Here is a 24846-nt window from a genome sequence, read left to right on the forward strand (position 1 = left end):
TAACAACTCTGTATTAACTTAACTAGTATCACGCATGTGCTGCGCACAGATTAATACTACCTCCGTCCCCCAAATTTTGACACGGTTTGACCCGACACGGGTTTTAAGAAATGTAATGAAAAGTGTGTTAAAAAAGTTGGTGGGATGTGGTCCTACTTTTAAAGTATTAGTTTTATAATAAATAAGAGTAGGAATGAGTTAGTGGAATATGAGGTCCACTACCAAAAATGGTAAAAAGTGAAGTGTGTCAAACTTTCAGGGACGGACCGAAATGGTAAACTGTGTCAAAATTTGGGGGACGGAGGTAGTATATTTTTAATACATTGATTTTCACTTTTAAATTAATTTAACAAAATTAGAATTAATATTAACAATGAACAATATGAGTTATAAATCTATACAAATCAACATTGAAGCATAATAAATTTGAAACAAATCACATAATATAACGTTTAAACATTAAATCATGGAATAAGAAGATAAAATTCTAGCACAATAAAGAATTAAACACAATAGATAATTATTCATCATTTTTAAAACTGCTTTATACACTGCATTAACTTTAAAAACTAAATCAATCTCATCATTTAAACTAAAACCTTCAATTATTCACAAATCGTCACTCTTCAACAGAACTCATAGGTAAAATAACTCGTTTGTCATCTTTAAAGCCGTCCGCATCACATAAAACTACAATAAAATAAGAAACAAAATCAATAATAAATATGTATGTAAAAGATCATCCGTAGAACAAAGCATAAGATGTGATACACTAAGTGAACATTTAACCACCATTGTCGGGATGTTGCTGCATTTGTTGCTGGTCGGAGTCGGCCCAAAATGGCGGCCAGTATGTGGCGTCGTCGCCGCCGCCGGAGTACAACGGTGATACGAACTGATTTGGTGGTTGTCTGGGAGTTGGAAAACTCATTCAACTTCTTTTAATTTCTCACTACGTAAAGTTTTGAATCTGAAATATGAAAGATGAAAATCATATGCAAAGTTTTGAACCTCGGTAATTTGTGACTACTTCAAATAAATCAAAGTTTTAAAGATTGTTTATGCCACTCCGGGCGATGAAACTGCTATACTACGACGACAAACTGGCTGGAACGGTGGAATGATGACTCTCCGGTGGACGACTGGAACTTCAGGTGATCATGGCTGTGGCGAGGAACGAGAAGAACCGGACAATGCTGAAGGAACTGATCTTCTAGAGAGAATTCTAACTAAGTGTAGTGGTTGGACTTTCGAATTGCGAACTCTTCTCTCTCTCCAAGTGGCTTCTTTTATAGGGAGGCTTGCCCTTGTTTTTAGGGTAGACTTCCTTTGCGAATTGACTTTTCTGCCCTTGTTATTGATCATCCCAGCTATCCTTCTTCTCCATCTCGAGCCTTTTCTCTGGCTTGCATCCTGGTCAGTATTGCACCCTTCTTGCGCTCTTTTCACCTGCGATGTTCGAACCATCTCCTGCTGACTTGGTGCCCTTTCTCCTGCACACTCAAGTAACTATTTTGCGGATAATACATGCAAATCACGACATACTGACCAGTAACCAAGGCTTAGAATACGACTTATCAGCAAACATGTAATTTTTTTGGGATATTGGCGCCTAATATTACAAAACTTTTCAAAACTTTATTTTTCCCACGAACTTTGAACTTGACATATTATAATATCACAAATTTAAATAGTTGTTGAATTTTTCTCACCGTCGACAAAATCTAATCTCTACTACATTAAAATGAGATGGATAACCAATCTGGCTTCTAGAGATTTTGTAATCACACACCACTATCATTTTTAAGTGGTAACCATATCTTATGTGATGTAATAACAAATTAAATGTAGCCGGATTTTGTCGTTGGTGGAAAAAATTCAACAACTATTTAAATTTGTGATATTATATGCCAAATTTAATATTTGTAGAAAAAACAATTTTTTGGGAAATTTCATAGTACTTAGATACCAATATCCCAATTTTTTTTTTTAACATCCTAAGTTTTACAAATGTAAAAATAATTTGAATATGTATATTAATATTGAAAATTTTAATTATAAAATCAAAATTAGAAGAAATTAAGAAGTATTTATTTTATATTTACTGAAGTATGTTAAATAAAATGATTTATTGATATATAAAAAATAAATTTAACCTTAAATGAAATTATAAGATGAGACATATTTTCTTAAGAACTAATACAAATAAAGAAATAAAAAGTCGAAAGCCTATTTTACAATCAAATATACAAAATTCAAGATATTTAATCTAGTAGTAGGAGTATTAATTTTAATCAAATACACGTAAGTCTATATGTTAGTATCCAATTATAGCTTGCTAGGTAAATAATAATACAAGGAATAGAAATCAATAATGACCAGAAAGACTTTTTTGTATTCACCATCTTCAACTTCTCTCCTCAACCACTGCGCAAAACCCAGTTCCGTTTCACTTTCTCAAACCTCTCCATCTCTTCATTCTCGACCACCGCCTCCCAATGCCTCACTTCTTCTCTCTATACTAGTCTCCTCATAATCTCACTGCATTGGGGCGGAATGCGAACATTGTGGTGTCGGAGGCTGATGAAAGAAGCTTTCCAGTGGAACTCCGAGGCCGATGGTGGGGTCAGCCGACCCCACCCGATCCCACCTGGATCCGCCGATGTTTTTAGTCCATCCTATAAAAATATGCAATTTCTAATTTTGAAAATTCTTTTATCTCTAATGAGGTAAGACTCAATCTCCACTAACAATAGTTTAATTACTTTTTCTCTTTACCTTTCTCTTATTTTACTAATTTTATATTAAAACTCATTCCGAACTCAAAGTGCATATTATTTTGGGACGGAGAAAGTATAATACCTTCGCCCCAAATATATAAATTTTCAATTAATGTTAAAGACACTTGAAATATATATGCATAGCTTAAACAATGGAAGTAGTTCGTTGTGGTTATCCATATTTATATATATCGAATCAATTACGATGATATTAAATTCAACCTCGCATATCATACTAATTTAAATACTACGGAGTAGTATTATGTACTAATATATTTGTGTATACGATTATACACTACTAAATTACACCTAAGTACTTCTCCTGGCCTTGATATACAAGTCGGAAGCTACCATAAATAAAAGAGAAGAAAATTCTAACAAGGGAAAAGCGAAAAACATGCATCCCTCCGAAGCTTCTTCCCCACAAAATTGATGTTGTTCAATTTCTTCTTACACCAAAGCAAGTGATCTTCTCTCAATCTTGACATATTCAAAACCCTCGAAACCAATCTCAAATCCACCTCAATTGCCATTATCTCTCTATCCAACCCTCTCTCTTGATGCTTCCTCAACTTCCTCACGATGCACTTTTCACCCCTCATTTGCTCCTTCATCCTCCTCCCCTTCTGCGAAATCGAACACCACCTAAATTAATCAAACAAACCACTTCCAACAAAGACTTTATATACGAAAAATAACAAACCTCGTCGAGGCTCGAGATAACTTCCAATAGAAGCCCATGTTGTAGGGCATCATCAACCTTGGCAATTAGGCCACCACAATTTGTCACCTTCTTGTCACCAAAAACGAATTCTTGAAAGATCACCATTGTCTCACTTATGGTCCCCACCAATGTTTCTAGTGTGATCGCGTCGTCCCTCTCCTCTCTCTCCTTCGTCTTTGCACAATCATCTATGATATATATCACACATCCAATAAGTAACGAACGTTAAATCGCCAAAAATATTTGACTCATCTTACCCTTGATGGTTGGGACTTGGAGGAGGCTCCGGATCATGCACCGACTCCTGACATAGTTGTCGATCCTATGCCCCTCAAACTGCTCGTCCTCCATGAACCGCTGCACGAGGACTTGAAACTGCTGGATCTCCTCAGCAGTGCGGTTGTAGGAATGCCTCCCTTCACCATCATGCTCGAGCAGCTCACGGACTCTTGCATCGAGCCACCACAGAATCTCCCACGACAGGCACATCTGGCCGACATACACCACCTCCAAATCGCGGTGCAACTCGCTTATAGTTTTGTGCATTGGATCAGCATAGACCCTCCTCACCTTCCCAGCCAAGAATCTTGGCAAAACAGAGTTGGCCTTTTTCTTGCCTGCTGTGAATGCCTCAGTTTCCTTCAGCTGCAAGAAACCTGCATCATTTCAACACATCTTTTACCTCATTAGTCATCGAGATTAAAATATGGAATAAAGATCAGGTTTTTAGGTCAAGAATGCACTCGTGAATAGTAACCATACTTTCCAAAAGGAATTTTATTTAATAAAGATCAACCTTTTAGGTCAATAATGCACTAACTGAAAAGCAAACCATACTTCCCAAAAAGAATTTGATTAAAAGAAGCCATTCCCATATTCAAAATGTGATCTTTTTTAGGCCTATAGACAATTGGGGGTAGCTTTTAGAGGAAGGATATACTATTCAATAAAGCCCAATAATGCAAATCCTTTCAGACAGCAATATAAAAAGGTATCTAACATGAAACATTAATCACATCAAGTAATATCAGATCCTACATATTTTGATCATGTTTTGCAACCAAAAATCAATCCTTGAACGTATAAAAAATTAAAATTAATAATAACTTACTAATAGCTTGTGATGTCTGGTAATTCAAGATGTCCAGTTTTCTCATTTTTTCTGTATAGCTCTTGTAGAATCTCTGGATTCCAACCATCACATCCTTGTACCCAATCTTGTGATCGATTTCAAGAGGCCTCAAATCTTCAATCATCTTAGGAGTTTCGGAGTCCTCAGATATCGTTGGAAGGCCTCTGATTCTGCAGCTCTTGAGCTCCATCTTCATCTGCTGCACCAAATTCTGGTGTTGGGACAAAACATCTACTCCATCATCTTCATCTTCATCATCTGAATCCCAACACTTCTGTTGTGAACTATTATTTGCATCAAGACATGATGGAGATGGAGATGGAGATGGAGATGGAGATGGAGATGGAGATGAATCACTCTCTCTCTCCAAATCCAAATCCAAATCATCACTCAGCTTCACAGATTGAGGCTCCATCTCTATGAACTCATCATCATCAAAAGTGGCCTTATTTTCATGATCATCATCTAATAGAGATGATTTTGATTCATCAGCCTCATCAAGAAAACTACCCATCCAGTTCAAGGAATCATTTTTTTCCATTTTCTGATGAGCATCAGATTCTTGATCAAGGCTTGAAGAATGGCTGCTGGGAATCAATTCGATTTCATAACAAAATTCTTCATCCACCATCTTCCCTTCAGCTCGAAAATCCTCCTCCTCTTCTTTCGCATTTTCGCCACAAACACCTTCCAAAGAAATAATCTTTTCCATTTCTGATGAACTCTCTTGATTAACCGAGAAAGAAGGATTCAACAATTTGAAATAAAAGGGCGAGGAGAAGTTTGATTCTTGTTCAAAATCCTCTGTTTTCTCTGATTCTTGATCATATTCCCCTGTTTTTTCTGATCCTTGATCAAATTCCTCCATCTTTTCTTCTAATCCCATGATTTCAGAGGCAATGATCAGATCACTCCCCACAATAAACTTATCTGATCCGACAAACAATTCTTGGACCACAAATCCCACTGCCTTGGGCTCTTCCAAGAATCCACTCACATTATTAGCCGACAAAATTTGGCATTTACTATCTTTAGCAACCAAACAGCTCCCAAATGAAACAGAGCTCTCATCCATGGAACCCTTCTCTTCTTCAGCAAGACTCGATTTTGACCTGCAAAATGCATAGAAATCACCCCTAAATAGATGATAGTTAAAAAAGATTGGATTTTTTATCTAGATTGAGATGAATATTTACATGTAAACGTGTCTGTGAATGAGGCCAAGAATCTTGAGCATCACACTAGAAAGAGAAGCCAAGAAAATACTACCCAAACTATACATAGTTTCTCCGCAATACCTCAAACAGCAGCAATCAACGGAGCGCAATCAACGAAGAAATTATTGTTTTTCATTTCGAAGTAAAGAGGAAGTTTGAAGTCTCTCTCAATTGGAAATTGGAATGAATATATTGGGGAATTTTACAAAAGTGGAGTGGGACGAGTGTCAACTAATAGAGGTAAAGAATTTTGTAAGATATTTATTCATAGAGGAGTAATTTTTTTAAATGGGAAGGGAATTAGGAATATTACGTCTTGCATCATGCTTGATATTTGCATTTAATTTTGTGGGAAATTATTCTATTTTTCTCAATAATTTAAGACCGTTGAGTTTGGCTCTTTATTTCTATTAGAAGTCTTCTGTCGGTTTGAGTTTTGGAAGAATTAAGAGTTGACACGTTTCTACCGAGGGAGGGAAGCTCACAAATCCAAGTGTAAATTTCTCTCTCTTAGCTTTTTGCGTATGGAAGTTTTGTGGTATTGCAATTGAAGACTTGGTCGAATAAATGCATTCATTGTTATTGAAATGGTCATTGCGTTTTATGGGATCCAAATAAATGTTTGAAGACGAGAACCAAATTATTCTTTCATTTGGAACTCCTGATAATTTATTAATTGAAATTTAAAAGAGAAACATTTTACAATTGAGTACGTGGTGAATTTGCAGATGTTCGTTAATATTTTAAGGTAAAACTTGTGGTAGATCTAATGTTTTACTCCCTCCGTCCCTAATAATTCGTCATCATTTGACCTGGTACGAGTTTTAAGAAATGTAATAGAAAGTAGGTTGAAAAAGTCGGTGGCACGTGAGTCTTACTTTTATATATTAGTTTTATAATAAAATGTGAGTGTGAATGAGTTAGTGGAATGTAGGATCTACTACCAAAAATGGTAAAGATGAAAAGTTATACTCTCATCCGTCCCAAAAAAGTTGAGTCGCATTCCTTTTTAGTCCGTCCCAACAAAGTTGAGTCATTTTCTTTTTTAACAAAAGACAAAATATCTAATCACTCTTTTTTTTATTTCATCATTTACTTTACTCTCTCTTATCTTTCCTACTTTTTTCATTTCTCCTATTTATTTAATATAAATTCTTAACCTCCGTGTCTAAAAGTTTTGTCTCAACTTTTATGGGATGGAGGGAGTAAATTTTTAGATATGGATAAAAAAGAAAATATGTGATAAATTTCTAGGGACGGAGGAAGTAGTATTTTTTTTTCACGTGATAGGGTAATTGACTAATGAGTCAAACACTAATCAAGGAAGAAGACTAGCAACTAGAAGAATCTAAAACAGATGGAGGAATTTATTATCTTGCAGGTCGATCGTGTGATTTTTATTTAATGCTAACTCTTTGTCATTAGTAATGCTGTATGGATGAATATTTTTGTTAGAAATTATTTCTTATTTTAACAACATTTATGAATAAAAATTTCACTAGAAGTACATGATGTGGAAAGATTAGTGGCTAGCCACCAGCGTTAACATTGGCCTAAATAAATTATTTAATGAGGCTTGATTTTAATAAATTTATAATTTTGATCATTTTACTCGTAAATTGTGATTTAAGATGTAATGTTCATGGAATTAAAATAAAATGTCAAAATGAGAAAAATAACAGCAACAAAAAATGTAACACAATTTCAACACAACATCAACCGTTGACATCACGTTAATATTTTTTGTTGCTGTTATTTTATTATTTGTTGATATTTTTTAACGATCTAGATCATAGTTTAGAGTTTGTACAATATTTAGAGTTCGTACAATATTTAGAGTTTGTATTTGATCATATTCCTATATATCTATTTATATTGTGGAAAAGATTAGTGCTACCAGCATCAACATTGGTTTAAATAAATTATTAAATGATGCTTATTTTAATAAATTTATAAATTTGATAATTTTAATTGTAATAGTAAGTTATGATGTAATGGAAATAAGAAAAAGGAAAAAAAAATGCAAAGGTGAATCAAACATCAATTATGCCGATGATAGTTACAATGCAATATTGTTATAGTATACAACGATAACTTCAAGATACAAATATTTTTGGGTACAAAATCAATAGAAAGTGAACAATCTTATTTTACACTTGTTTCTGAACTCTTTGTATCATCGATCAGAAAACGGAATTTATCCCTATTGTCACATTAGAAAATATTATACTTAACGTCTTTGTGGAATGCAATTCCCATCATTTTTCCACAATCCACACTACAGAATATTCTCAACCTTTGACAAAATTGATCGAACAGAATTATTCTCAATGAATTTACGATGAACGTGGTGATTCTAAGGCATATATTTATTCTTTAAATCATGTGATATTGTCATGTACTATTATTCGTGTTAATAAATACTACAATAGATTAAGTCTATAGTTTGATTTATACTGTAAATAAAAAAATAATGAATACTAATATATTGTAATCCCTCCGTCCCATAATGATTGTACACTTTGGTTCCGGCACAGATTTTATAATAGAAAATGGATTGAAAAAGTTATGATATAGAGATCCAGTTTTGTATATTAGTTCTATAATAAAATATGGGTGACATGAATTAGTGAAATGTGAAATCTATTTACTATTTATGGTAAAAATTAAGTAGACAATTAATGGAGGATGAACGAAAATGACAAAAGTAAACAATTAATGAGGGACGCCGAGATGGAGAGAGTAATACACTATGAATTAAAGGATAATTTTGGATGATTTTACTAACCGGCGTTGTGCCTGATCTTGCTCTAACTTTCATAGGAACAAAATTTTCAATCTTCTAATAATTTATATCAATCTTGTTTAGTTTTTTTTATAAAATTGTCCAACTTATCTTTCAGAACTTAAATTTACTTTTTTTGCTATACCAATTGCGATATATATTATTAAAAATTAGCCATTTTTATATCGTGATGATCACAAATTATAATTAACTTTAATGAATATTATACGGAAAACGAAAGCCAAGAGTTTGGGCGGTGAATGGTGATATTAATTGCTGCATATCCACGCGTTTCATGTCACTCTTTAGTTGACTCTTTTAGTTCAAAGTTGAGGGCCAAAATTGTTAATTAGCTCAACTAAGATACTTTTATTTCTTTTATAATGTAGCTAATAATTAATTAGTTATTCAAGTTTCTCATACTCGTCTTCATCCCCCAAGAGACATTTCAAAAATCAAAATAAATAAATTTCGTGCTTGATATGAACTATGTTCAATAAATGACCCCTTAATATAACATACTATATTCTTACCTTTTCATAATCTCAACAGTTATAATTAATGCAATATTGGAGTATATAAAAGTATTGGCCGCACGCCCCCAAACAACCAATCTTAAATAGTTTTATTATACTATTGATTATAATAGTTGCAATATAATTTTTAAAGGCGGCAAGCCACTTAACAAGTAACAATTGCATATAATATTAGTCTTCAATGTCCTACGTAGATAGTGATAGTTCATCGAGCTATTAAACATTTCGATCTTGTCCTATAAAAACAGAAATTTTAATATAAAATTAATAAAGTAGAAGAAATAGAAAAAATATATAATTAAAGTATTATCAGCAAAAATTGAGACTATAGAAATTTCTTTTACCAAATATAAAAATTAAGGGAAGTGATCCAGTAATATTTAAACCTTCTTGAATCCATTTTTGTTCTTGAATTTCGGATAAAGCCTCCTTGAGGTATCAACTAAGAGCATCTCCAATAGCGGCAAGCGGGCCGGCTAGCCGTTTCCCGGCGCTAGCCGGTGCGCTTGCCGTACCATTGTGGCCAGCTAGCGCCAATTCGGCGAGAAAATAGGCGAGCGCTGGCCGATTGGCTCGCCGCCATTATAGGCTGGCGATCGACCAGCGGTGTTTTTTTTTATATTTCCGAAACACTATATATATGCGATTTGAACGTCATTTTCATTTGTACCGCTTGTTTTAACGAGTTTTCTCTCTCTAAATTTCTGTACAAGAGCAATAACGCGAAATGAATAACGCGGGTGGTAGTGGTGGGGATGCTAAGGAGGAGTTCGAATGGCAAGTGTTGGAAGAGTTAGAGGCCTATACGACCCGCGAGGCAGAGCGACTGTTAGAAAGGGCCTTGCAGCCGTGGGTACCTCGACCTCGACCCGTTGTCCACCGCCGAGCAGTGATTGATTGGGATCACGTAGCTGCACATCAGCGGCTATATGACGACTACTTCGCAGAGCAGCCGCGGTTTGGGAAAAACCTGTTCAGGAGGCATTTTAGGATGCGTAGGAAGCTGTTTATGCGTATCGTTGACGCTTTGGAGCGTCGATATCTGTGTTTCCGCTTCAGGCAGGATGCGGCTGGCAGACCTGGCCACTCAGCTATTCAAAAGTGCACTGCGGCAATCAGGCAGTTGGCCTACGGAGGCGCGGCAGACATGTGGGACGAGTACCTCCACATCGGTGAGACGACTACCCTAGATTGTCTGAAGTATTTCTGTCAGGGCGTGATTGAAATATTCCGTGATCGGTATCTTTGAAGCCCTACCCTCCGAAGACTGTCAAGATCTGATGCAGATGCATGGGGAGAAGCATGAGTTCCCGGGGATGTTAGGCAGCATAGATTGTATGCATTGGGAGTGAAAGAACTGTCGCTGCCTGGAAGGGGTTCTACACCACCGGCTACAAGGGAAAGAATCCCACGATGATCCTCGAGGCCGTAGCTGATTACCGGTTGTGGATTTGGCATGCGTATTTTGGGGTAGCCGGGTCGAACAACGAACTCAACGTCCTCAACTCGTCGCCCCTTTTCAACGAGCAGTGCCACGACGTCGGTCCGACCATCAGTTTTGTCGCCAACGGCAACCGGCATGATATGGGCTACTACTTGGCGGATGTGATATACCCTAGGTGGCCCGTCTTTTTGAAGACGATTAGATGCGCAAATGAGGACATGAATGTCTACTTTGCAGAATGGCAGGAGTCGGCGCGCAAGGACGTGGAGCGCGCATTTGGTGTGATCCAGGCTCGATGGGCGGCAATTAAGGGTCCAACGCGTTTGTGGCATGTCGACTGCATTGCTGATATAATGTACGCATGTATTATCCTGCACAACATGATTGTCGAAGATGAAGGCATACAACTGACTAGTTGGGCCAACGACGATAATGAAGCCGGTCCAAGCGACGGTGTGGCCGCCTCCAACGTACGACGGGGGGTACCTCACGATGAAACTGGCCGCCTCCAAGCACATGCCGACATGCGCCAAGTGGATGCTCATATTCAACTCCTAAAGGATTTAAATGAAGAGTTGTGGACGCGTAGGACTGCACGGCGATAGTTTTTTTTTGTTTTATGTACTTTTTTTAATTGTGTAATTTTTTTTCGGATGCACTTTTTTTAGTTTAAATGAAATTATTGCATTGTTCTGTATATGTGTCGTAAATTTAATTCCATATTTTGTGATAATTTTGTTTATTGTGGCTAGCCTATGGCTGACCTATTGCTTGTCTAGTTGCTTGTCCTGATGATGTGGCAAGATGAATTTTAGTGCAAACGATGTGGCAGGAGGAGTTTGTGGCTAGTCTATGGCTGGCCTATGGCTAGCCTATTGCTATTGGAGATGCTCTAATGGGGGAGAAACGATATTAGACAACTCAACCCCATATTTTTGAATGAGATGGATTATAATAAACGAAAATAGTAAATTATTTTTGTGGGAAAGAGGAAATAGAAGAATGCTCACAGTTGAACTTAAAACCCTCGTAGATGATCCAACACCGTAATCAACAATTGGTGGGATTTCTAAATTTCTTAAAGGCGAATACTCAAAAAATAATTCAATATGATGAGTAGAATTTTGAGCCTCATTGAACATAAACATCACACTTTCATCACTGTCAACCCCAGTACATATGTAACTCATACCGGTACCAAAGAGACAATGCCTCCATAATATTTCAATGGAATGTTGATTCATATCTATTCTTATCTTAGCACATATCTTTGCAACTAATTCAGAGAATGAAACACACAAATTCAATACGATGGAGCCTCTCGCACGAGGTGGATCATAACCAATACCTAATTGAGGAAGTTGAACTATTCTACCATTCCAATACAAACTCACAAACACTGGCATCATTTCTGCATAAATAAATGTACAAAATAACAACAATTAGAGACAATTTTTTTTCTATAAACCCTAATTTAGTAAATTTGACAAGTTTGGCATTAGGAACCCTAATGTTATGCAATAAACAACGAATAAGTAAGAAATGTTGAAAGATTGAACAAAACTTACTGAAAGATAAGAGGAAATGGCCGGAAATCGGCGAGAATCGCCGGAAATCGCCCAACAAATCGCCTGCCCCTTTTCTTTCTTTCTCTCAAGCTGAACTGAGCTTCTGCCTCGCTTCTATTTTAAGTTCGAAGAAGAGACGCATGACGCTTATGCGTCTTACAATAAGACGCATGACAGTCGTGCGTCTTCTAATAAAATAAAAATAATAATTAAAAGACGCATGAGCTCTATGCGTCTTACCCTAAAACGCATGACGCTCGTGCGTTTCATTAAAAGGAGACGCATAACCTTAATGTGTCTCTCCTAAAGTCGGATTTTAAAAAATGTCCAGTACAATCATGGAATGTAAGTTTTCCTCCATAAGTAAAAAAGAAATACCCAAAATGTTAGTATAAAAGATGCAAAAAGTTGCCGTAACGTAATATTCGAAAAGTATTGACTGAAGGTGAAATAATTGTTGGATAGTAAGTGTGGGAAGTAAATCATGTAGTACTAATTTTTTTTTTTTCTCATTTCATATTTGTAATAGTAAAAAAATATTATCTTACATACTTTATGTATGTATTGTCTATTAGCATCCCTCTTGTTTACTTCACTAGTGTTAACACCCGTGCTATGCACGGGTCAAACGATTTTCAAAAAATGACGTTGAATAATAAAGAAAAAAAAGAGAATAACAATGGCGTTTATGATTAGAAAAATGTTTTAATTACATTAAGTATAAATATTTAATAACATTATCAAGAATTATAAAAGGAAAACGTGCTCCTTCGAACTCAATCTAAATAAAAAAATTATAAAATTGATATAATTCAATCTGAATATAGATAGAAAAATACCTCTAGATTGAAACAAACATGACGATGCAACAGTGCTCCCTTCCATATTAGACGTATCAAGTTCATCACGATCAACATCATTTATAAGCCAAAACCCAATTAATTCAACCCCAAAACCCAATCCTATTGTAAAAAAATTTAATATATAATATTAAATTTCGTAGAATACATATTAATTAATAAAATAATTAAAGAAGGGAAAAAATGTAAATAGTTTAATCTCATGGTACATGTTATATCTAATTACATAATTATGAATAAAACAAATAAAACAGATTTTTTGATAGATATAAAATTTATTAAATAAATAGAAACAACAATATATAATAAAAATAAAATTCTCATATTTACATATAAATATTAAAAACAATTATTATACATTCATTATAAAGCTCTAATTACACAATTAAATGGCCAACACATTAAAACACATACGCAAAAAAAGAATGGAATAAGCCCAATTCGATTTTTTAAATTGGCCCATGCATCTAAATAATGCAGGCCCAGAAAATCAAAAGTCCAATAACAATATTATCATTAGTTGGAACTAATTAACTTAATTAGACTATATCAAATATAATTAACACGCTTAGGAAACAAAACCATAATTTATACACCATATATAAGTCATTCACTCCTCTCTCTCCTCCCTCCTTGTCGGCGCAAACCCTAAACTTTCTCCATTACAATTCGCCGGAAAATCCGTCGTCTACCACCGAATCGTCGCCGGGGACGACACCAGCACACCTTACAACTCCTTGCCAACTTCTTACCACTGCTAATCCAAAGATTTGAACCTAAAGGACTACCAAAACAATCTCAAAACCTACAAATTCGACGATTTAGATGCCCGACTAAATTCTATTCGCCGAATGCTTATCGAGGTCATCGGTTTAACGAAGAAGACGAAGAGTGGTGTAAAATCCGTTTCAATACAGCAAAAATCCATTGATATTTCAGCAATTACATCGAAATCAGTTTCGGTTAAAGGTATATTCGTGAGAAAATCCATTTAATATTTTCCAATGTCGAACAATAGATCTATTCCGACTCTTTTCATTTTGGTTTTTTTTCAGATTCGGAGAAGTAGTAGAAGACTTTCTATGATTCAACAAATTGATCGAAAATATTGGAAAAAAAGACCACAAAAAATTCGAAAAACCCTATAATTACATGCCTATTCAGATAAGTTTCTCACACTAAGTTCGGTTCATCAGTATTTTGAGCAATTACAAGTTGAAATGTTGTTGACAGACTCTATTAGGTAGAGATCCACAGTTGTGACCAAATATATAAAAATTTTATATCACTCTGAGATTTCATTTTGATGCAACACCATTGGATAGAAGAGCATTTTATAGAATTTCAGAATCTGTATAAGACTTGCTATCTATTAGAAATTAAAGGTTTTATGACAATTTACATGATATAAATGCTTTTTCTACATGAATATACATTCTATAGATGCTGTGAAAGGAGATTATACAATACTGCAAGCTTTTTAACAAAAAAAAGTACTTACTTTTGTTTAATGCCAGGAAAGATATTTGAAAGACAATGATATATGCAAGAAGAAGAAGGATAAAAAGATTCTGCACTCAATTCAGCAAGCTAAACAGAGGTATAATACTAACCTGAAGCTTCAGTTGATAAAGTTATAGTTGTGGAACTCTTCAACTTTTTCATTGTAAACACACAAAAATGTAAAACACAAAATACTGCAACAGATGAGGATTTATTTATAGATGATTAAGGAGTGTTTACTTACCTTCCAAAGAAATCCAAAAATTTGTAAATGATTACTACTCAGCCTGCATGTAAAGTGAGAGTATTGAATCATGATTGAGAATTGAGGATCCATATAAGTAGATTCAGCACAAAAACCTTATGATTTTGAAATTCTGATTTTCAAACTATGGCATTTTATGTTAACATCATGTTATGCTTTACATAATTTCTCTGTAGTATTTGCAACTTTGTGGCCAGTTTGTTAATTTGAGGTCAGGTGCCAGTTAGTGGTCAATGTGTTAATTTGTAATCAATTTGTTTATCTCTTATGCCAAAACCTTTGAAAACTTAAGAGAAAATGGATTAAAAATATTTAAACATTCCTATTAAAATTAAAACATAAAATAAAAATGGAATAATGAACAACTGTAAAAAAAAAACTTAAATAGAATATCAAGGAAGAATAAAACATAACATTAAATAATAGTAAGTCATAAGATTAATAGTTCAATAATAAGCCAAAAAGATGATCCCAAAAAACAAAACTTAAACATCTGTTTTAACTTCAAAACACAAGCCAAATATCTTTATAAGGATCTACTCTCCACCATTCACTTTCTGCCTTTTAAGAGTCTCAAAATCAGTGTAATCTTCACATGCATCAAACTCCATATCCAAGCATCTCTTCACAGTGCCTTCCTCAATCCATTTAGAATTATTGTCATTCTCTATACTGGACAAGTCTGGTGTTCGAAAGCTTTTTTCAGAGACCTGTAAAGTAAAAAATTTAATAACAGAATAAAACACATAGAAGAAGAATAATAATTGAAATAAATACCTCAGCAAGATCATCTCCAAACAATAGATCTGACAGCTTCACCTGAGAACTAATAGGTTCGGAAACAAAACCTTCAGGGATATATTTTTCAACAATTTCATGAGTTTTACAGACTTTATTCACAGTAAATGGATGGATAACTGGATAATCAAAATGATCCTTCAGCTGGACTTTAAACAGAAAATTCTGTCCACAAAGCTTGTCCTCTATCCTCCTAAGAATGGAATCAGTTAAATGAATCTGCAACAAAAGTAAAACATATTATAAAATATATACAAATTATAAAAACTATAGCATTGTTTCTTATTATTAATACCTTATCTGCATCAACAATATCATCAACTTTCAAATCCAATAGCTGAATAGCCTCTCTATCCCAAAGCAGAAGTGAAACATTGCTAGTGTCATCTACAATATTTAGAACAAATCTGTACCTACAAAAGATTCAATTTTAAAAAATTTAAAAAATGCTATAATTCTGATTAATCAAACTAATCAAACCACTATAACAATAATAAAATGAAATACCTCATTTTGGCATAACCAAAAGTCTTCTTACAACGCACACAAAAATACTTCCCAGGGGCAACTTGTTCAAGCTTCTTCACACAAATCTTGTAGGACTCATAAAACCATTGACCATAGTGACATTCCACAGAAATAACCCTTCCAAAAACTCAATATGAACCACTCTGTGAATAAGAATAAGAAATAAACTAAGTTGAAATTTTAATCAGTAAAGTAACAATTAAAAAAAAGGCAAAATTTTATATAAAAAAAATATTCACTACCTTAAGACATAAGACATCCTCCCGACTCTTCAGTTGCAGGTCATCAAACTCACTATTTATCTTCTTTCCAACTTCACCTAATGACACCATACTCATGAAAGTTGGATCCCCGGATATCCTAAAACAATAAATTAATATAAGAATGTTAAAATCAATGACATAATATAATTACAATACAGTTAAAAAATTCAATAACAGTTGTTATAATACCTGCTTCTAAACTGCTTAACCTCACTTATATCAGCATTGATAACCCTAAACCCTAAAAACTTGGGTGGAATTAAAATGTGTAGAGACACGCATCTCACCTAAAAATAAAGTTATAAAATAATGATTAAAAAATCTAACAGAAATTAAATCAAATTAAAAAACTAATAGAAACACAAAAAAAATCTATAAAACAAACAGAAAAATAATTATTAGTTAAACATATTACCTTTAAACATATTTGGCCGGCAAAATTGAACAATTATAATAGGCAAAGTTCCTTTACTTTTCTCCAACTGTTGAAGATAAGAATCAACGTTTGCATCCTAAATTGTGCAAAAGATCCTGTTATGACTGCAATAAGAGGGGAAAAAAAGATTAATAAGATCAGAAACCTTGATTAGATATCTTCAACATTGTTTTCAAACTTACTTCTCATCTGCAATTTCAATCTCAATAAGTCTACATTTAGGCTGACATAGAACACTCCCAGGTGCAACAATCACTCCTATTACATCTGGAAAACTGAAAAGTTAATATCTGGAAAAATTTAAAGTAACAAAATACCAAAATATATGCAAACATAATACCAAAAAATGTTTCTTCAGCAGCTTTGTCAAGCCTTGCTATCTGATCAAAACTCTTAAATGCAAACCTAGAATATAGGAATTTAGAATATGTGACTTCAGATATTTCAGTTTTGGCAACCATGGTGAGCCTAAATTGGTGATTGGTAGTCTTGTTCTTGAGATTGTTTGGTCTCACAAGAAAATTCCTAATGCAAAATATCCTTCCTTCACTTAGTTTAGCAACAATACTCTGGCATGAATATCCTGGAAATGATGCTTGAATCCTGGAAATGACAATATATGTTAAAAAAACCTGAAAGTAATGAATAGTCAGTTTTTCTTATATTTTTTTTGTCTCCATTATAAGTGATATTTTTTTAATTATATATTCATTTTCAGAATGTGAAGAAGTCAGAAAACATGCCACGCGATCATGGAAGATAGCTTCCAAGGTCTTATCATTCTTATCTCCAGAATTGTTCTCATAAAGCTGGACACAACGGACCTTGATGACAGAGGTAGGCACTTTAGGTAGAAGATTATTAACCAAGGTAATTATAGGTGCCATTCTGCGGTGGAAACTTTCTGCAGTAAAAGAGATAACAAAAATACATAAGTGAATATAATCATATAAAGGATTTAATGGATATAGAAGATAATTAATGCTGTAACTTGTTTATGATTACAGTTTTATTATTCCAGTCAAGGAAGTAACTCAATGAATTCACTAACATTTTTTTGCAGTAATCATCTTAAAAAATTTCAAGAAGAATGGAAGCCAAGGCAAGGACCACATATTGCATGGAAAACTGGAATAAGAGGTCAGTGTACATTGTATATAAGCTCAAATGCATGAAATATAGAAAAACAAATAAATCTTCATTCCAAATTTTAAATGCAGGAGCAGTGCAAGGTATCAAGAGTCAAGAATAACATAAATGTAGAAATACAAAAAAAAACTAATGATTTTTCATTCTACATTTTGACTGCAGGGACAAAAAGTATAAAACCTCAACTTCATGAGCCATTCAAGGTTTCAAGCATAAAACAAATGGAAGGAATAACAAATTCAAGGTAAGAACACTTCGTTAATTGTGCACAGATTGTTCATCTTCAAAACATGATATAAGAGAAATGAAATGATTAAGAAAAGAGAGGGAACATTCAGAAAAGAATAGATAAATATGGTATAGGAAGATAAAGATCATGAAGAATATGAATATCGATTAGGGAAGAAGAAAGAAAGGGTTGAGAAACTGAACTGTTTGTGTGTGGATATTGCTTTCTGATTTCAATTGAGAGGAAGATGAAGTGACTGATTCTGGGAGTGTTAGAAGAGGGGTATTTATAGAGCATGCCTTCTTCACCATGCTGTTTAGAAACCATGTAAGTCCCCATAAAAACATCATCACGAGAGACCTTTCACGTAATAATCAGAAATAAGTATTAGAAAACAAAATATGATAATAAAAAGAACACTGAAAATACTCAATTAGACTATCAGTTATCAATACAGATATTTACTAACTAATATAAATATTAATCTAATAAAAAAAATTCTAAATCGAATATATCATATATATGCACAAATATATAAGTTAATAGTATTTTTACTAAAATATTAAAAAAAATAGCTTGTCCAAAATTCGGCCCACTCAATTTTAGAAGTTTCCATTAATATAGCTTAAGTTAAGGCCCATTAAATTTATGCATTTATTAAATTATTATTCTTGTGTTATTTATATGAGACTAAATAAGTTTCCCCAATAAAGCTGAACCCTGATTTAGAGCATCCGCAATGGTGCTTAGGCCAGTCATAGGCCAGCCACTCTCCCCTGCCACGTCAGCAACACTAAAAAATCCACGACCCACATCAGATTTAGGCCAGCCGCAATAAAAAAATTCAAAATATACTACATTTACGGAATTAAAATTACGATTAAAATACGGAATTAAATTTACGACACATATACGGGAAAAATAATCCATTCCATTAAAAAAGAAGTACAAAGATTTTTAAAAAAAAAGTACATGATTTTTTTTTTAAAAAAAAGGGCTTCAACACACGAGCCCCGCCACTCTCTACTCCTCATTGCCGTCGCCGTCGTCCTCGCCGCCGCCGCCGCCATTGCCGCCACCCGTGGTATCTGAGCCCACGTCGGAACCCGCTAGCCGTGCCCTCGCGATCTCCAAATCAACACGCATGCTCTCGAGCATCTCGTGAAGAAACATCTTCTCCGTGGGGTCAGTGGCGTTCTTCCACTCTTGGAAGACCTTGTACATCTGAGCCCGCGTTTGGTTACGCGAATGGAGAGTGTACTCGAGTGGGGCGGGTGGGAGGGCGGAGGATTGGACCTCGCGGGGCGATAGGGGGGATCCGCCCCTCGCAGCCCGCTGCGCCCGCTTCTGTCCAACCGGGCGGTGGCGACCAGTAAATGAAGGAGGGGATGGAAACTCCTCAGCATCCGGGGGGAGGTCGTGGGATCCGCCGCTGCTGCCGCTGTAGTCGCCGCTATAGTTCAGTCGCTGCTTCTTTGGCCACCCAACGTCGCACCCCACCCGGAACTTCTCGGAGTCCTTCAACAACAAAAAGCACTCTCAGAAGGTGAACTCCTTATACTTCCCCTCCAAGGGGAACTGACTCGCGGCTATCCTCCGGGCGTTGTTCTCATTCTGCCCACTTCTGAGCTGACGGAGGGCGTTGGCGTACAAATTCGCAAAACGGCCTACCGCGGCCCTGGTGCGCTCCCACCCCTTCCGGACCTCCTCGTTGCTGAAGTCCTTCCCGTGCGGGCAGTGCCTCCTATAGGCATCTCTGATCTTCGACCACATGTTGACGACCCGCTGGTTGTTCGCAACCAACGGATCGTCGCACACCTCCAACCACCCCTTGGCCACCCTGGCGTACTCATCCTCCGTCCACTTCTTCCGGCCAGGGGCAGCGGGCTGCGATGACTCGCCGACCGCCTTGCCCTCGTCTTCTTCTTCGGCGCGGCCCGCCTCGCTGGAACGGGAGTATCATCTTCCCCGAGATCGATCCCCTTATCATGCAATGACAGAAGGTCATCGCCAGTGAACTGCGTCTCCACTGGGATCGACGTGTGAGACGAAGCCGTCAAAAAATCAAGCGAGGGCCGATATACCGTGTCCCCTCCCGGTGACCCCTGTACCTCCCGTGCATCCCGGGATGCATACCGTGCTGCATCCTCCCTGCATCCCGCCCTGCCACATCATCCTCATCATCTGCTGCAGCATCATCTGCTGCTGCATCTGGGGCATACCCCCCCACCCGGGCGCTGACTGCCTGCGCCCCCCTGGCGCACCGGCCATCATCCCCATCATCTGATTCAAAGGGATGTTAAACCCCCGGCCCCATTTGCCCCCATCCAGATCCCACAGGTACCGTGGGAGTCTGAGATCCACTCGTCGCTGGACTGGACTCGTTGTTGTGATCCATCGCTCGATGATGCTCTTGTACAGAAAGTTAGAAAGAGAGAAAACTCGTTAAAATAAGTGGTGCAAATGAAAATAAAACGAAAATCGCGTTTATATAGGTTTTTTTTTTAAAAAAAAAAAATCAAAATCAAAAATCGGCGCTGGCCGATCGGGCCGCCACAATGGCGGCTAGCCGATCGGCCAGCGCTTCGGCCAGCGACGAGCGATCGGCCAGCCCACGCCGAAGCGCTAGCCGATTTCGTGGTCGCCGACTGCAATGGTTCGGCAAGCGCGACGAATCGGCTAGCCGGTCGCTAGCCGACCATTGCGGATGCTCTTATAACAGCCGCCTCTCTCACTCTCCAGTCTGCAGTTAAAGGAAGTAGAGAGAAGAAGAAGAAGATAAACAGCTGCCTCTAACTCCTCTATAATCATTACTCAAAAAGTTGCTCAAAAAGTAGGTGATAGTAGGCGTGGCTTCTCTACAACCTATTCTATTGCATAAGCAACATATCAACATATGAATACAAATAAATCAAGGTACGTAATACTCTATATATTGTCTAATGAGTGCAAATTTATTAACGTACCTACTAAGATTTCTATCATCTATTTCCTGATGTTTCAAAGGATAGTTCTCATAAACCAATGCTCCATCTATATCTATATTTTTCAAAATTTTCTTTAATTAGTTAGTCTCTGAACTTTTAAAAATTAGTCATTTTATCTAAGGTTTCAAATTTTATGTAATGGGTGCACATTAATTACCACACCTGCTATTATTTCTATCATATATGTATTTATTTTATATAACATATTTCAACAAAGTAAGCATAATGTATATTATATTAGAACTGCTTTGAAGGTGTTAATCTTTGGTGGAAAGCATAGCATATTTATAATGATTCACACAATCTGCAATTCACATTCTTAAACTTGAAATTCTTTTAAATTTAAAGCAGCTAGATTTCAATTAATTACTGCCCCACGTTCTGCCATTTTCTTTAGAGAAATGAATTTCATGGTTTAGTATGGTGCCCACTTTCTGCTATTTTTTGCATCTAAATATCACGTTCACACATCTTGACTATATACATAATTTTTTTTCCAGGGACAAATTGCAAAGGATGTAAATAATGGATTCCAAAGAGTATTATTTCAAAACTGCCTTATTATATTTAATTTTCCTTTAAAAATACGAATTGTATAGATATTTATAAGTTGATATTCATGAAAGGTTTTAAATATGCATTTAACATATGAAATATATCTTTTTTCAGAGACACAATGCATTGGAAACTGGAGTGTGTCAGACAGCTTTGGAAGAGTGGAATAAATAGATACTCCCTCCGTCCCAAGGAAGATGACCCCTTTCTTGGGCGGCACGGGATTTTATGCAGTTATATTTTGTGTGGTAAGAGGAGAGAGTAAAGTAAGAGAGAAGGAATAAAGTAGAGATAAAGATGTTTCTATTTTAAGTAATGGGTCATCTTGATTGGGACAAACCAAAAAGGAAAGTGGGTCATCTTCAATGGGACGGAGGGAGAACTATATTGTACTCCCTCCGTCCCCTATTAAGAGTCATACTTTGACCGTGCACGAGTTTTAAGAAATGTAAAAAAAAAGTTGGTTCAAAAGTTAGTAGAATGTGGGGCCCACTTTTTTATATTGGTTTTATAATAAAATGTGAGTGAAGTGAGTTAGTGGAATGTGAGACCTACTTACCATTTATGGTAAAAAATGAAGTGTGACTCTTAATTGGGGACGGACCGAAATGGGAAAGTGTGACTCTTAATCGGGGACGGAGGGAGTAATAGAATAGTGGTATTTCTTATAAAGCCTATGCAAAGCTACATGAATAGGCTGCAGCCACACCATTAAAATCTCGGTCTAATCAGAAATAAGATCCATATTAAACAAACTGCATTTACAATAAGTTAATAAAATTTAACCCAATGTGTTGCCCAAATTTCATAACGTTTCCTGCCCAAATGTGGGCCCAATGGCACTTATGTAAATTTTCCAAACAAGTCTCTCTTTATTTTTCAAACAAGTCTCCCTTTATATGAGTATAGATATAGATTAGTGTTTTCTTATTTTGTTTATATATTTATTTTAATTAAAATTTCTAATAACTCAAAATTTATTGTTGGTGTTGTTAAATGTTAATTTGACATGAAACCTAAAATTAAAGCTCGATTTACCATTTCTCTATGTGCATGGAGACAAAGTCAATTTGAAATTTAATTTTTACTCTTAAAATGTAAAAATTATTAATGAACAATATCTAAAGGTATTAAATGTATGTATATCTAAAAAAATTATTACTATATATCAAGGTATAAATTAATATCGGTGTGCGTTAAATTCATTACTTCAAATTATAACTTTTAAAATAAAAGAAAATAAATATAATTAATTACTATAAAAAAAAAACTTAAAAACGGCCCAAAGAGGAACCGAACTCTTGTCTGTAACAAATAAACTGACATACGTAAGCTACCAACTGCGCCAACTATGTACTTGTAATTTCTCGATTACATATAGTAAATATATATGTACACTTCGAAATGTTGAGGGGGGCCCCCTGGCCCCACCGTGGCTCCGCCACTACCTCTGTCCCAAGATTTTAGTTAATCGACACAAATAGAAAAACAAAAATATTTTATTATGATAAGCGATAGTGTCTATGTTAACACTTACTCCCTCTGTCCGTGATTAGGAGTCCCGTTTTTTAATTTCAATCCATTTGCAAATAGGAATCCAGGTTCACTTTTACTATAAATTGTAATAGGCACCACATTCCACTAACTCATTCTACTCCCATTTCATTTAAAATTATTGCATACAAGTGGGACCCATATTTCCACTAACTTTTTTCTATCTACTTTTCTTAACATTTCTTAAAATTCGCGCGGCCAAGAAGTGAGACTCCTATTTGATGGACGGAGGGAGTAGCGACTACATTTGAATAAAGTGTAATCTAGCCAATAACCGCTAGATTAAAAATGAGAGATATTAAGAGCATCCACAACGCAGCTCGTCTCGTTGGGATGAGACGACGACGAGCTAACGTTGCAGATGATCTCTCCCGTCTCACCCCGCGGAGTGTCTCATTCCGGAGAGAAAGATGGCAAGCCATCTCGTGTCAACATGGCGCATTCCTATAGGGTGGTGAAGCCCACTCGCCCCCTGCCTTTGGGCTTCTTTTGTCCAATTAAAAAAAAATTTAAAATTAGATTTTATTAAAAAATATGTTTTTTAATCATAAAAGATTGGTTTTTAATTACTCCCTCAATCACATAAAAATAAGCATTTTCCACTTTTGGATGTCTCCTAAAAATATCCCCTTCTATTTTTGATAACTTCTCTCTCTAATAATGTGGGTATCATTATCGACCAAAAATATTATAATTATTTTTTCTTTCTATATCCCTCTTACTTTACCAATTATGCATTAATTTCCGTACCGTCCCAAATGTCCATATTTTTGTAGGATAGATAAAGTTTAAAGTTTTGATTTTATTTTAAAAAATCTATTTTCAAAAAAATTTAAATAAAATAACTGTAATTTTATAATGATCCATTTGAAAATTAATTTGAAATTTTAATAAAATTAATTCATATGTAATTATTTTTTTTAATAAATCTTGGATTTTAATTAAATTGAAAATGTAACTCAATGAAATTTTTATCATAAATAAATTAAAATTGACAAAAAAAAAGAAATTGTGAGACTCATGATGAAAAATTGGAGTTGTCATCTCTTAATTAAGAATAAAAAGTATTGTCAAAACTCAAAATAATATGCCCTGTCATTTATATACAATGCCACCATGTGGGCTATATTAATTGGTCCAGCTGAGGGGTTTGGGCTCAAATATATATATTTTTTGGGTCGAGCATGAGTCGGTAATGTACCAATTTGATCATAATCAATAGATAAAATGATTTCTTTTGTTTTTGGATACTGTATGACCATAACATATTTTTTATCATTTGTTTCATTAAGTGTTGATGTGTTGGCTCAATAAATTTTTCTAAAATACTCTCTTTGTCCACTATTTAAAGAGTCATTTTGACTTGATACAAGCTTTAAGAAATTGTTTGTCTTTATGAAAAAAAATAAAGACAGAAAGTGAGTGAAATGTGAGACCGGACCCATTTAAAGTATTAGTTTTATATTGGATTATGAATATAAAAAGTTGGTGGGATATGAGATTCGCATACTAAAAGTGGAATAAAGTAAATGG

The 24846-nt window shown here is 35.3% G+C and overlaps 1 protein-coding gene and 1 long non-coding RNA gene across 3 annotated transcripts; one reads left to right on the plus strand and one right to left on the minus strand.

Moving 5' to 3' along the window:
- Positions 1-2986: 2986 nt before the first annotated feature.
- LOC125217531 (uncharacterized) lies at positions 2987-6125 on the minus strand. 2 transcript variants are annotated; one of them, XM_048119051.2, is made up of 5 exons: positions 5833-6125; positions 4616-5748; positions 3762-4160; positions 3484-3692; positions 2987-3406 (listed from the first exon to the last, which is right to left on the minus strand). In XM_048119051.2, the coding sequence occupies exons 1-5, from the start codon at positions 5916-5918 to the stop codon at positions 3155-3157; spliced, it is 2079 nt and encodes a 692-aa protein (XP_047975008.1). In that variant the 5' UTR covers positions 5919-6125; the 3' UTR covers positions 2987-3154. The 2 variants fall into 2 exon arrangements, with proteins under 2 accessions (XP_047975008.1, XP_047975009.1); XM_048119052.2 differs by having other exon boundaries at positions 5935-6124.
- A 7545-nt stretch (positions 6126-13670) lies between these two features.
- On the plus strand, positions 13671-22259 carry LOC125221813 (uncharacterized). The gene is made up of 7 exons (XR_007176431.2): positions 13671-14015; positions 14102-14646; positions 17558-17676; positions 17903-17979; positions 18151-18232; positions 21705-21743; positions 21874-22259. It is a non-coding gene; the product is annotated as an uncharacterized LOC125221813 (long non-coding RNA).
- Positions 22260-24846: the final 2587 nt, after the last annotated feature.

Source organism: Salvia hispanica, chromosome 1 (assembly GCF_029641045.1).
Source record: "Salvia hispanica isolate PSC_SH4W2 chromosome 1, Shi_PSC_v1, whole genome shotgun sequence".
NCBI lineage: Eukaryota > Viridiplantae > Streptophyta > Magnoliopsida > Lamiales > Lamiaceae > Salvia > Salvia hispanica.

Bases quoted from the DNA above. Each gene is read 5' to 3' on its own strand.
- LOC125217531 (XM_048119051.2), bottom strand. From the start codon at position 5,918: ATGTATAGTTTGGGTAGTATTTTCTTGGCTTCTCTTTCTAGTGTGATG. The intron at 5,749-5,832 runs GTAAATATTCAT...TGCATTTTGCAG, and splicing joins ATTCACAGACACGTTTACAT to GTCAAAATCGAGTCTTGCTG. The intron at 3,693-3,761 runs GTAAGATGAGTC...TATATATCATAG, and splicing joins CCAAGTCCCAACCATCAAGG to ATGATTGTGCAAAGACGAAG.